Genomic DNA, 13954 nt, shown 5'->3' with positions numbered 1-13954 from the left:
GCCATCCTTGTGCTGTCTGTTTTTCATGGACTGTTTCACCGAAGAAGTTGGATAAAGCTCGAACCGATTTTCTCATACTAAACAAATCACTAACATCTGAATGAGCCCTAAGTTATGGAGGTCCGGCCTCTAATTGCTTCAATGTAGAAACCATAGTGTAAGGGTGCAGTCAGAGATTGGTACGCAGTGCACGGACTGGCTGCTGGCTCTCCCAACCCAAGCATGACAGCTGTATAGATCGGGTCGGGAGAGCCGCCGACCAGTCCGTGCACTGCGTTCTGATCTCGTTGCGATTTATTCGGCTGTCTTACTGCACTCTTTATTAATTTTGAGGACACAAATGCCCCAATTCACCAAGTCTGGCAATTGATGAAGGGGCAGCATGGAGTCAGGCATTCTGTTTCTTAATGAATGAGGAGCGTCTGACGAGTAGCGTGTGCCTCCCTGCGCCCTTTATGAATCTTACTCCAGTCAGAGACTTGAGTAAAAATTTTTGGCATGAGGAACGCCACAGCAAGCCAAGAATTAGACGGGCTGTGGTGTCACGCTTCTGCCGCACCCCTGTCCCACCCCAGCAGAACTGGGAGAAACTGATGTAAAAGTACCAAAAGTTGAAAAATATTTGCACAACTCTGCATTGCACAAAAATTTTGCAACTTTTCACAACGAGTTTTAGCATAAACGCTTTGATAAATCGGGGGGCAAAGCCTTTACTTAGGCCAGAGGGTCACATATACAGATGTTCTATGATGGTCTTTAATATTTAATGATGCAGGGTTGGTCACTTTCCGAAAGGGGCACGACTTTGGATTGATGCGCGTTCAAAGGGGTTCTCCAAATTGGGACTGTGGACATTTCCAGTTAAATATAAAGCTTTGATGTCGCCTTATTATAGCACCAGGATACAGCAGAAAAGACAATTATGACTTAAAGCGAGGATGTAGGAGAAAATAATCTGCATAGAAATCCCCTTTAAATAGAAATGGTCCCAAAACCAAAAACCTGCAAAAAATGGACAATGCAACGTTTGACAGAGGCCTTCTATAAAACTGATAACTGGTACAGAAGCTATAATTATGGTCTGGGGTGGGACACTACAATGTGCTACTGCCTTGGTAATCATGCTAATGCTCAATAAAAGGGTTTGACAACTTTTTAGAACTTTTTTTCATTAGAAAACTTTCCTAAAAAAAAAAATTGACCTCCAGTGATCAGCTGTGATCTGTGAAAAAAACCCCACAAGTGCTCAATTTCCCCACAGCGCCACCAGAGGAGAAAAGAAGAATTACAAAATTCTAAGAATAAAAGGACGTGTCAGGTCCTCTCCAGAACGAAAGACGCTTTTTGCATCTGCTCTCGATCTATAGGAACCTCCTTTTAACCTTTTCGACGGGAGGGGGCCTAAAACAAGTCTGTGCAGGACAGAGAGAAAGTCAACTCTATAGCAAAAATAATCTAGAAATCTTTTCTGAACTCCCATGGTGGTCATTCATACAGGAGGTGACTGCAAAAGCTGCAAACTAAGGTCAGAGACTGCGGAGAATACAATAAGAGCTGCGTAACCCCAAAATTAGGGAAAAATATAGTTATGCAAAACCGGGTCCTCGGAAAATAAATAGCTGCTAATGACCAATCACTGGGGTGGACAAAAGGATCAATAACATCGTCCAGTTTCTCAATGATCATTCTGGGGCCAGTTGCGCGGAAAAAGGCACGCATGTCTCAAACACGAGTCTGCTCTCCACGCACTAGAAACTGCCGGAAACAGTTGCAGTTTTATCTTCTGTTAGAAGATTCTTTTTTGGTTTTTCTGGCTTTCTTGTAACACACTTGGAATGACAAGGATTGCAGATTGTCCTCTGAGTGCAAAAGTCGTCCTTTCTCCCATCAGAATAAAAAAAAACCACCTAAGAATGTGTCCATTCCTATTTCGTGCCACAAGTGTTAATGTTTTTCCCATCCGATGCGTCTTCCACCAGCGACACGTGATAGTCTGTAGAGAGGGTGAAGTGAGAGATGCAACCTATAAGGCCTCCGATGTACTGCCGATTGGTGTGTAAAGCGATCTCCTTCATCCCACCTGGAAACCAAAACCAAAAATCATTACTTTCAGGGGTCATGAAATGTCTGACAAGGATGACTTTTTACACAATTTTGTCCTGCTGAAATAATTCTGCCCCCATCCAATCAAACTACTAAGAGCCCGATTCATTATTTACATTTTTTTCTTAAGTCACTCTTTTTTTTTTTTTTTTGCATTCCTTGATGTTTTTTGTTCTAAGTTCTTCAAAAGGGCGCAAGTGCCTCACGAGTTTTATACAAGATCAAAACTACTCTTTATTTTTGCCTTTAACCTTTTTTCAGAACTTTTTAGCGCAAAAAGTGGTAAAAAGTGCAGACATAAATAACATACTGGAGTAAAAGTGCACAAAAATGTAGCGACTTTTTAAAAAGCTGCGATTGATAAATCAGTCAAAAACATCTACAAACCACCGGAACCTGCCCACAATGACAAACGCACAAGATAAAAAAAAATCGTGAACACATCAATTAGACTTTTAAAATAGGCACATGTTACAAAAAGAATGAGGCATGAATGAAAAACGGGTGAAAAATTCCAAGAATTTGATAAAAAAAAAAAAAAAAAAAACGCAAATATAATAATAGTGAATCAGGTTCTAAAAGTTTAAAATTTTATGTGTAATCTCCACATTTTACCTACAAAAATCAAATACAAAATCAGATTTATACAAAAAAACTGAAAAATGTTATCAAAATTTGAACAAATAACTATGAGTGTATAAGGAATACTATTTTTACATTAAAAAAACGTCGTCGATGTAGCGTCCGCATGTTCATTAATTTAACAGACATACCTGGTAATATGGAAAGTGTGTTTAGCTTCATGTTTACAATTCATTGACAATATTGAGGATAGGAATCAGCAACAGAGACTATCGTCGAGGGGTGAGACCATGACATCTCTGTGTTGCTATACAGACCCACCAATTACACTTACCACATAGCAGAAGGCCTGTTGGTGGCACAAATACTTTTCCTGTTAAGTTGTCAGGTTTATTAAAAGTAAATGGAGTCTGAGATACTATTGGTTTTAATATATGTGATCGATCTTTTTTTTTTTTTTTTAAGTAAATCATAAGAGCCGATAGTGTCACCTACCAACATAAAGATCTCCGTTAATATTCAGCTGCCGCATTAAACCTGGAGATTTTCCCGTTCTTGCGCCATAGTCATCCACAGTCACCTTTCCAGATTGACCGTCACTGGAACATAAAATTTATTTAGCATCTGGTTAGATATTGCATATGTTTTTCTAAATAATTGTATCCTATTCCATATTTGCGCCAGTGTTGTCTGCATCCATCAATATCCGCATACGTAAAGGTGCCCACATAACTTCCAATATTGAGGAGCAGGATGTGATCGGTGATATGTACCACTAATGCACCCCATAAACATTAGACGTTTGAATCCCAATGGATTTGTGGGTTTAAGTGATATTCATCTGATGTGTATGAGATAACTCCAGATCGAAGATTATATCATAAGATTCTCTTACCGTACAGCCTTCACCCGGTGCCATCTGCCATCATTGAAGGTTCCATTGACCGTTACTGAAACCATTCCGCTGCCCAAATTATAACTATGGAGAGAAGAACCAAGGGGAAATGTTATTGGATCCTTCCTGTCATTTCTCCTTGTATATAATGCATTGATCTTTTGGTTTTATTGAAAATTGCACGTCCATAATACAAAGTAGTCAGTGAGTTTTCAGATGATTTCCTAATGTGTTGCTTTTCCAGCAAAACTTCCCCATCCTTGTAGTCATTCTGTCTTAAAAGAAGACATTGGTATTATAAAAGGCACATGATATCTGGCGGTCCTGTTACAAAAGCATTAAAGCCCAGGAGAAATCTGATTTGTTTCCTATATATTTTAATAGAGACATTACTGAGCACCTACCAGCATACAGAGATACATGATACGATTCTGTCTTCTTGCGTCAACCAGTAGGGGGCGCTCCCTGTATACAGAGATACATGATAAGATTCTGTCTGCAGCCACCACTAGGGGGAGCTCCCTGTATACAGAGATACATGATAAGATTCTGTCTGCAGCCACCACTAGGGGGAGCTCCCTGTATACAGAGATACATGATAAGATTCTGTCTGCAGCCACCACTAGGGGGAGCTCCCAGTATACAGAGATACATGATAAGATTCTGTCTGCAGCCACCAGTAGGGGGAGCTCCCTGTATACAGAGATGCATGATAAGGTTCTGTCTCTCTGCAGCCACCACTAGGGGGAGCTCCCTGTATACAGAGATATATAATAAGATTCTGTCTGCAGCCACCACTAGGGGGAGATCCCTGTATACAAAGATACATGATAAGATTCTGTCTGCAGTCACCACTAGGGGGAGCTCCCTGTATACAGAGATACATGATAAGATTCAGTCTGCAGCCACCACTAAGGGGAGATCCCGGTATACAGAGGTACATGATAAGATTCTGTCTGCAGCCACCACTAGGGGGAGCTCCCAGTATACAGAGATACATGATAAGAATCTGTCTGCAGCCACCACTAGGGGGAGCTCCCTGTATACAAAGACACATTATAAGAGTCTGTCTGTCTGCAGTCACCACTAGGGGGAGCTTCCTGTATACAAAGACACATTATAAGAGTCTGTCTGCAGCCACCACTAGGGGGAGCTCCCTGTATACAGAGATACATGATAAGATTCTGTCTTCCTGCAGACACCACTAGGAGGAGCTCCCTGTATACAGAGATACATGATAAGATTCTGTCTGCAGCCACCACTAGGAGGAACTCCCTGTATACAGAGATACATGATAAGATTCTGTCTGCAGCCACCACTAGAGGGAGATCTCTGTATACAAAGATACATAATAAGATTTTGTCTGCAGCCACCACTAGGGGGAGCTCCCTGTATACAGAGATAAATGATAAGATTCTGTCTGCAGTCACCACTAGGGGGAGTTCCCTATATACAGAGATACATGATAAGATCCTGTCTGCAGCCACCACTAGGGGGAGCTCCCTGTATACAGAGATACATGATAAGATTCTGTCTGCAGCCACCACTAGGGGGAGCTCCCTGTATACAGAGATACATGATAAGATCCTGTCTGCAGCCACCACTAGGGGGAGTTCCCTATATACAGAGATACATGATAAGATTCTGTCTGCAGCCACCACTAGGGGGAGCTCCCTGTATACAGAGATGTATGATCACATTCAGTCTGCAGTCGCCACTAGGGGGAGCTCCCTGTATACAGAGATACATGATAAGATCCTGTCTGCAGCCACCACTAGGGGGAGCTCCCTGTACACAGAGATACATGATAAGATTCTGTCTGCAGCCACCACTAGGGGGAGCTCCCTGTATACAGAGATATATGATCACATTCTGTCTGCAGTCACCACTAGGGGGAGCTCCCTGTACACAGAGATACATGATAAGATTCTGTCTGCAGCCACCACTAGGGGGAGCTCCCTGTATACAGAGATACATAAGATTCTGTCTGCAGTCACCACTAGGGGGAGCTCCCTGTATACAGATATACATGATAAGATTCTGTCTGCAGCCACCACTAGGGGGAGCTCCCTGTATACAGATATACATGATAAGATTCTGTCTGCAGCCACCACTAGGGGGAGCTTCCTGTATACAGAGATACATGATGCAATTCTGTCTGCAGCCACCACTAGGGGGAGCTTCCTGTATACAGAGATACATGATAAGACTTTGTCTGCAGTCACCACTATTGGCTTCTGGGCAGATCCTGACTGATGGCCGCCCGTTCTTGTCTCATCATAGCTCAGAGGTTATCACAAGCTCTGGGTTTTTCTGCTTTCTGCGGATTGACAGCAGGTTCTCAATGGGATGACATCTGAGGAGTTTCCCGGCCATGGACCCAAAATGTCAATGTTTTGTTCCCCGAGCCACTTAGCTATCACTTTTGCCTTGTGACCTGGTCTCAATTAGTTGGATAAAGTATTATCACCACATAGTCCTGGATGATGGGAGAAGTTGTTCCTGGAGGAGGTTTAGATCCAGTTCCTTACTCATGGCCGTGTTCTTAGGTAAATTGTGAGTGACCCCCTCCATGGCTGAGAAGCCCCCACACATGAATGGTCTCAGGAGACTTTACTGTTGGCAGATACAGGATTCATGGCAGCATCACCTTCTCTCGTCCGGACAATCATTCTTCCAGATGTCCCAAACAATCTAAAGGGGCTTCATCAGAGTATATCTTTACTCCAATCCCTGCACTTCCTGTTGAATGTCAACCTGATGTTTTTCTTGGAGAGAAGTGGCTTCTTTTCTGCCCTTGACACCAGGCAGCCTCCATAAGCTTCGCCTCACTGTGCACTGACACCTGCCATCCCAGGGCAAGCTCTGCACTGATGATGAACCGAACCCCGAACCCTGAATCCGCTTTAGAAGACGGTCCTGGTAAGTGCTGATGATCTAATACATAGCTCCCAACAGTCCCGGATTCAGCAGGGTTGTCCCGATTTGAGGACTTAGTCCTGCCAAAGCTTTTATCCCGGCTTCTATACTCACCTCTCCGAAGTCTTCATTGCTCCGTAGCTTCTCCTCCTCCTCGGGGATGGGGCCGATTCTCTCTGCTCAATGCATAAATTAAATGATATATTCACTGCTTCTTCTCCTGTGATCAGGTCTCACTGGGACTTGAACTCACATCTCCACGTTAGCAAGCTGCAGCTCTACCAATGAGCAACAGCTTTTAATGATACACATAAGAGAATTTGGTAATCTTGACCTCTATTGCAGCCAGTCAGCCCAGAAACAGATTATACACGTCTCAAAGAAATAAAGGGAACACTTAAACAACACAATGTAACTCCAAGTCAATAACACTTCTGTAAAATAACCTGTCCAATTATGAAGCAACACTGAATGTGAATCAATTTCTCCGGTTGTTGTGCAAATGGAACAGACAACCGGTAGAAATGATCGTCAATCAGCATGACAACCCCTATAAAGGAGCGGTTCTGCAGGTGGTGACCACAGACCATTTCTCTGTTCTCATCCCTTTTGGCTGTTGCTTTGGCCACTTTCGCATTTGGTCATTGCTCTCACCCCTAGAGGTACAGTAGTATGAGGCGGTGTCTACAGTACAACCCACAGAAGTTGCTCAGGTAGTGCAGTTCATCCAGGATGGCATATCAGTGCGAGCTGTGGCTAGAAAGGTACCTGTGTCTGTCAGCAGAGAGCAGATACCAGGAGGCCAGTACACCAGGAGATGTGGAGGGGGCCTTAGGAGGGCAACAACCCAGCAGCAGGACCTCTACATCCTCCTTTGTGCAAGGAGGAACAGGAGGAGCACTGCCAGAGCCCTGCAAAATGACCTCCAGCAGCCACTAACATCCATGTATCTGCTCATACTGTCAGAAACCGACTCCATGAGGGTGGTATGAGGGCCCAACGTCCACAGATGGGGGTTGTGCTCACAGCCCAACACCGTGCAGGACGCTTGGCATTTGCAAGAGAACACCAAGATTGGCAGAGTCCACATTGGCGCCCTGTGCTCTTCACAGATGAAAGCAGGTTCACACTGAGCACATGTGACAGTCTGGAGACGCCGTGGAGAGCGATCTGCTGCCTGCAACATCCTTCAGCATGACTGGTTTGGCAGTGGGTCAGTAATGGTCTGGGGTGGCATTTCTTTGGAGGGCCGCACAGCCCTCCATGTGCTCGCCAGAGGTAGCCTGACTGCCATTAGGTACCGAGATGAGATCCTCAGACCCCTTGTGAGACCATATGCTGGTGCGGTTGGCCCTGGGTTCCTCCTAATGCAGGACAATGCCAGACCTCATGTGGCTGGAGTGTGTCAGCAGTTCCTGTAAGATGAAGGCATTGAAGCTATGGACTGGCCCGCCCGCTCCCCAGACCTGAATCCAATCGAGAACATCAGGGACATCATGTCTCATACGTTGCACCGCAGACTGTCCAGGAGTTGCCTGATGTTTTAATCCAGGTCTGGGGGGAGATCCTTCAGGAGAACATCTGTCGCCTCATCAGGAGCATGCCCAGGCATTGTAGGGAGGTCATACAGGCACGTGGAGGCCACACACAATACTCAGCCTCATCAGGAGCATGCCCAGGCGTTGTAGGGAGGTCATACAGGCACGTGGAGGCCACACACAATACTCAGCCTCATCAGGAGCATGCCCAGGCGTTGTAGGGAGGTCATACAGGCACGTGGAGGCCACACACAATACTGAGTCTCATCAGGAGCATGCCCAGGCATTGTAGGGAGGTCATACAGGCACGTGGAGGCCACACACAATACTCAGCCTCATCAGGAGCATGCCCAGGCATTGTAGGGAGGTCATACAGGCACGTGGAGGCCACACACAATACTGAGTCTCATCAGGAGCATGCCCAGGCGTTGTAGGGAGGTCATACAGGCACGTGGAGGCCACACACAATACTGAGCCTCATCAGGAGCATGTCCAGGCGTTGTAGGGAGGTCATACAGGCACGTGGAGGCCACACACAATACTCAACCTCATCAGGAGCATGCCCAGGCGTTGTAGGGAGGTCATACAGGCACGTGGAGGCCACACACAATACTCAACCTCATCAGGAGCATGCCCAGGCGTTGTAGGGAGGTCATACAGGCACGTGGAGGCCACACACTGAGCATCATTTCCTTGTCTTGAGGCATTTCCACTGAGGTTGGATCAGCCTGTAATTTGATTTTTCACTTTGATTTTGAGTATCATTCCAAATCCAGACCTCCATGGGATATTAATTTTGATTTCCATTGATCATTTTTATGTTTTACTGTTCTCAACGCATTCCACTATGTAATGAATAAAGATTTGCAACTGGAATATTTCATGCAATGATATCTAGGATGTGGTATTTAAGTGTTCCCTTTATTTTTTTGAGCAGTATATAACAATGCATTTCTATGGTCCCTGTATACTGAGGTGAAGAAAAAGATTTTTTTTTTGTTCATAGAAAAGTAGTAAAAATAATAATAAGAAATTACAAAAATATCATTTTCTCTATTTTTATGAGTCTCCACATGTCTCGAACCCACAAACTTAACATTACAGGAAGAAGCCTAAGCTACTGGGCCACAAGCTCTGTTGATGTGGAGAATTTTGTGTACTTGATCTGTATTGCAGGCTCTGACTCCACAGGCAGATTATACTGATACATTGTACACAGCAGTTGATTTAGAAACATAGAAATGTAGAGTTGGAAGGGTCATTGGTCCAACCCCCATTTCTATGTATTCTAGACAGAGAATAAGAGATTTTTTTCCTCCTATAAAATTCCAAAAAATAATAATGAAAAACACTTCATAATGAAAAAATAATGTAATTTTTAATGTGTTTTTTTTTTTAGTTTAAATAATATAATATATTTGGCGTCCCTGTAATCGTAACGACCCGCACAACACAGCGATCAGATTATTTACGGGAATTGGTAAATGGCATAAAAAAATGGCGTCATTGATATTTCTCTATTAAACCCATATAAAATGTAATAAAATGGTAATGCTGAGGCCGTGTTCACATGAAGCATAAATGCTGCGTTCTTTCTGCTGGTTTTCTACTGCAGGTGTCCGACGACAGTTAATGCAAAATTGCTAATACAAAAACAGAAGCAGCAAACTTTGTGTAAACCAAAACTTATCTCAGTCTCAAAACTTTTGGCCACGATTGTACAGAGAGTCAGCACTGATTTACCTGAACATAAGGTTTCCTTCCTGAAGGCCCAATGAGATAAAGTCGCTGTTTGGCCTCATGGGACTGTCCCCCCTCCACATGAGCAGCCCGTCCTTCACTGAGGTCTTGAATCTCATGAAAATGTTTGTTCGAGATCCAGAAACTCTGGAAAACATCAAAAACAGTGATGATGAATATATTAACCTGCAGACTCCATGCTGCAAATTACACCACTAGGGGCAGCGTAGGAGCTTACGCTTCCAGCATTATACTGCTCCAATTGCAGCTCTTAAGCTCCCCCTAGTGGTGGCTATAGGCAGCTAAATTTGTATTTATTGTGCATTGTTATTAAAGTAGACTGACATGCCATACATTGGACTGGATTGCGCCAAATTAATTAATTGGTTAATTGGTAAATTTGATACCTCTCTATATTGTTCCAAAGGCAGAAATTCAAATCTGCTCCTGCTTTGGAAAAGATTCAGTTCTCTGCACAGAACCGCCCAGGCAGAGTGATCTGTGACGATCTGCCCCATCTCTATCCGCTCACCTTTTCAGAATCTCCCGACTGTCATAAATGAGATAACTTCGCCCAATGAATTGTGGAATCTCGATGGCCTCTGTAATGACTAAGAACAGGTCACGGTACGTTACATTACGACTACTAGTCATTTTTGGGGGCAGTTTATAAAATGGATTGCCCCCCAATTGACTACATGCATCATCTGATCACAGCAGTGCTGGGTTCTCTAACCCCAAGATGTGACAGAGGAAATCTGTAATGAAAGGACAGGACCAGAGGGGGAGCTGCTGTCCTCCATACTGAATAATACAATGGAAGACCCCCCCCCCCCCGATCCCCTATATGACATTCACATGGAGAGGGGTCGTCCTCAGCAGATGCAGGGAACAAAACTTTTACTCTACTTACTATTGATGCAGTAGTTTCCACACTCTGCAGCCAGTCAGCAAAAAACAAGAACATTGAAAATCAGAGAAGCTCAGCGCCGACATTTAGTATATACAGTGGGTACGGAAAGTATTCAGACCCCTTTACATTTTTCACTCTTTTTAGAATTTACCAAATGGCTACAATGAAACAAAGTTCATTTTTTTCTCATTAAAGTACACTCTGCACCTCATCTTGACTGAAATAAAACAGAAATGTAGAAATTTTTGCAAATTTAATAAAAAAGAAAAACTGAAATATCACATGGTCATAAGTATTCAGACCCTTTGCTCAGTATTGAGTAGATGCACCCTTTTGAGCTAGTACAGTCATGAGTCTTCTTGGGAATGATGCAACAAGTTTTTCACACCTGGATTTGGGGATCCTCTGTCATTCTTCCTTGCAGATCCTCTCCAGTTCCGTCAGGTTGGGGTCTGAATACTTTCCGTACCCACTGTATATACACACACACTACATCTGACACATATATCACAGACATTGAATATTTGGTTCCCGCAGAGAATCAGGGATTTTGTTGGATTATAGTCCGGTATGAGTAACCAATTATACCAGACGGGTGATAATGATCATCAATTTAATATGTAAGGTGAAGAACAGTCATTAACTGAAACAAAATCAGATGCGCAGGAGGTTTAAAAATGGGTGAGGAACAGCCAAACTCTGCAACAAAAGGTGAGGTTGTGGAAGACAGATTCACATCACCATGGTGAGATTGAGCACAGAAATTAAGACACCAGGTAGTTATACTGCATCAGTAAGGTTTTTCCCAGGTAAGGATTTCCCAGCAGACTGTGGCTTCAAGACGTGCTGTTGTGAAAAAAACACGAAGAATGTTGAAGATTGTAGACACGGTGGTCGGCCAAGGAAACTTAGTGAAACAGGTGAGACCCATCAGGCTTGACTTCCCTTCTAAATCGGAAGATGTCCAGCAGTGCCATCAGCTCAGAACTGGCCGCAATCAGGGGGCCCCAGCTATACCCATTTACTATTCGGAGAAGTCTGGCCAGAAGTCGTCTTCATGGAAGAACTGCGGCCAAAAACCAAACTTCTACATGGAAATAAGGGCAAGTGACCCAACTATGCAGGAAAACCTGGGGAGCAGAAGAATGTCAGCAAGGCACTGGACGGATGGGTAAAATGTGAGATATTTGGCTGTAACAGAAGCAGATTGTTCCCTGGGGGCCGGAGAGCGGCACAATAATGAGGGTCTGCAGGAACAGTGGAGCTCGGTGGAGGGTCTGGCAAGTTTGGGGATGAATTTCAGTAAATAGAGTTGGGGATTTGGTTAGGATTAATGGCGTCCTCGATGCTGAGCAATCCAGGCAGATACTTATCCATCATACATGATTTCTCCCGTGCATCCCCCCTACTCTGGAACTCCCTACCCCAACATATCAGACTCTCGCCTACCGTGGAAACCTTCAAAAGGAACCTGAAGACCCACCTCTTCCGACAAGCCTACAACCTGCAGTAACCACCTCTCCACCATACCACTGGACGACCAGCTCTACCCTCACCTACTGTATCCTCACCCATCCCCTGTAGACTGTGAGCCCTCGCGGGCAGGGTCCTCGCTCCTCCTGTACCAGTCACTGTCACACTGTGTTCAAGATTATTGTAATTGTTCTTGTATGCATACCCCCTTTCACATGTAAAGTGCCATGGAATAAATGGCGCTATAATAATAAATAATAATAATGTGATACCATCAGGAGGCGTCTGATTGACTCCAAATGTATTCTGCAGCAGGAAAACGACACCAAACATCCAGACAATATCATTAAGAAGGAGGAGTCCTGGGAGTGATGATCCGGCCCCACAGATCCCTGATCTCACATCATCCAGCACCGAGAAGAAGTGACGGGCGGTCACCAGATACTGATGATGGAGGTGACGGGCAATCACCAGATACTGATGATGGAGGTGACGGGCAGTCACCAGACACTGATGATGGAGGCGACGGGCGAACACCAGATACTGATGATGGAGGTGACGGGCGGACACCAGATACTGATGATGGAGGCGACGGGCAGTCACCAGATACTGATGATGGAGGCGACGGGCGAACACCAGATACTGATGATGGAGGTGACGGGCAGACACCAGATACTGATGATGGAGGCGACGGGTGGTCACTGGACACTGATGATGGAGGTGACGGGCGGACACCAGATACTGATGATGGAGGTGACGTGTGGTCACCAGATACTGATGATGGAGGCGATGGGCAGTCACCAGATACTGATGATGAAGGTGATAGACGGACACCAGATACTGATGATGGAGGCGATAGACGGACACCAGATACTGATGATGGAGGCGATAGACGGACACCAGATACTGATGATGGAGGCGACGGACGGACACCAGATACTGATGATGGAGGTGACGGACGAACACCAGATACTGATGATGGAGGTGACGAGAGGTCACCAGATACTGATGATGGAGGTGACGGGCGGTCACCAGATACTGATGATGGAGGTGATGGGCGGTCACAAGATACTGATGATGGAGGCGACGGGCGGTCACCAGACACTGATGATGGAGGTGATGGGTGGTCACCGGATACTGTTGATGGAGGCGACGGGCGGTCACCAGATACTGATGATGAAGGCGATGGGCGGTCACCAGATAATGATGATGGAAGCGATGGGCGGTCACCAGATACTGATGATGGAGGCGACGGGCGGTCACCAGATACTGATGATGGAGGTGACGGGGGAACACCAGATACTGATGATGGAGGTGACGGGCGGTCACAAGATACTGATGATGGAGACGACGGCGGTCACCAGATACTGATGATGGAGGCGATGGGCGGTCACCAGATACTGATGATGGAGGTGACGGGCGGTCACCAGATACTGATGATGGAGGTGACGGGCGGTCACCAGATACTGATGATGGAGGTGACGGGGGGTAACCAGATACTGATGATGGAGGCGACGGGCGGTCACCAGATACTGATGATGGAGGTGACGGGCGGTCACCAGATACTGATACATTAAATGGTCGCTGATCCTGCAGAATGAGAGCGGCCATCTTTTATCTAATCGGTGTGAGGCCCGTCGTCCTGTTGTTTGTTTGATTAAGTTGCAGAAATAAAGTAACACATATTACAACCATATAGAGCTTATACATTATCCCTTGTTTTGCTCTAATTTTATTCTGCTTTTTCTGTTTTAATCAGCCATACGGTTCCAGAGATATGAGCATTTTAAT

General features: G+C 44.9%; 1 protein-coding gene across 2 annotated transcripts in view; it reads right to left on the bottom strand.

The window, feature by feature from the left end:
- Window positions 1-938: 938 nt before the first annotated feature.
- Window positions 939-13954, bottom strand: part of EGFLAM (EGF like, fibronectin type III and laminin G domains) — a 121269-nt gene continuing 108253 nt past the window's right edge. Inside the window, exons 19-24 of one of the 2 annotated variants that reach the window (XM_073681839.1) lie at window positions 10691-10714; window positions 10310-10388; window positions 9781-9924; window positions 3581-3664; window positions 3181-3284; window positions 939-2080 (exon numbers count right to left, since the gene is read on the bottom strand). In XM_073681839.1, coding sequence (XP_073537940.1) covers window positions 1926-2080; window positions 3181-3284; window positions 3581-3664; window positions 9781-9924; window positions 10310-10388; window positions 10691-10714 — 590 coding nt within the window. In that variant the 3' untranslated portion in view covers window positions 939-1925. The remainder of the gene's footprint in view (window positions 2081-3180; window positions 3285-3580; window positions 3665-9780; window positions 9925-10309; window positions 10389-10690; window positions 10715-13954) is intronic. The other variant, XM_073681848.1, reaches the window with a different exon arrangement.

The sequence above is a fragment of the Phyllobates terribilis genome, unplaced genomic scaffold (genome assembly GCF_046119375.1).
Source record: "Phyllobates terribilis strain yellow unplaced genomic scaffold, ASM4611937v1 Scaffold_1__5_contigs__length_1240528914, whole genome shotgun sequence".
Taxonomy (NCBI): domain Eukaryota; kingdom Metazoa; phylum Chordata; class Amphibia; order Anura; family Dendrobatidae; genus Phyllobates; species Phyllobates terribilis.
Note: the sequence above shows the minus strand (reverse complement) of the source record. Positions and strands in the feature narration are given on the sequence as shown.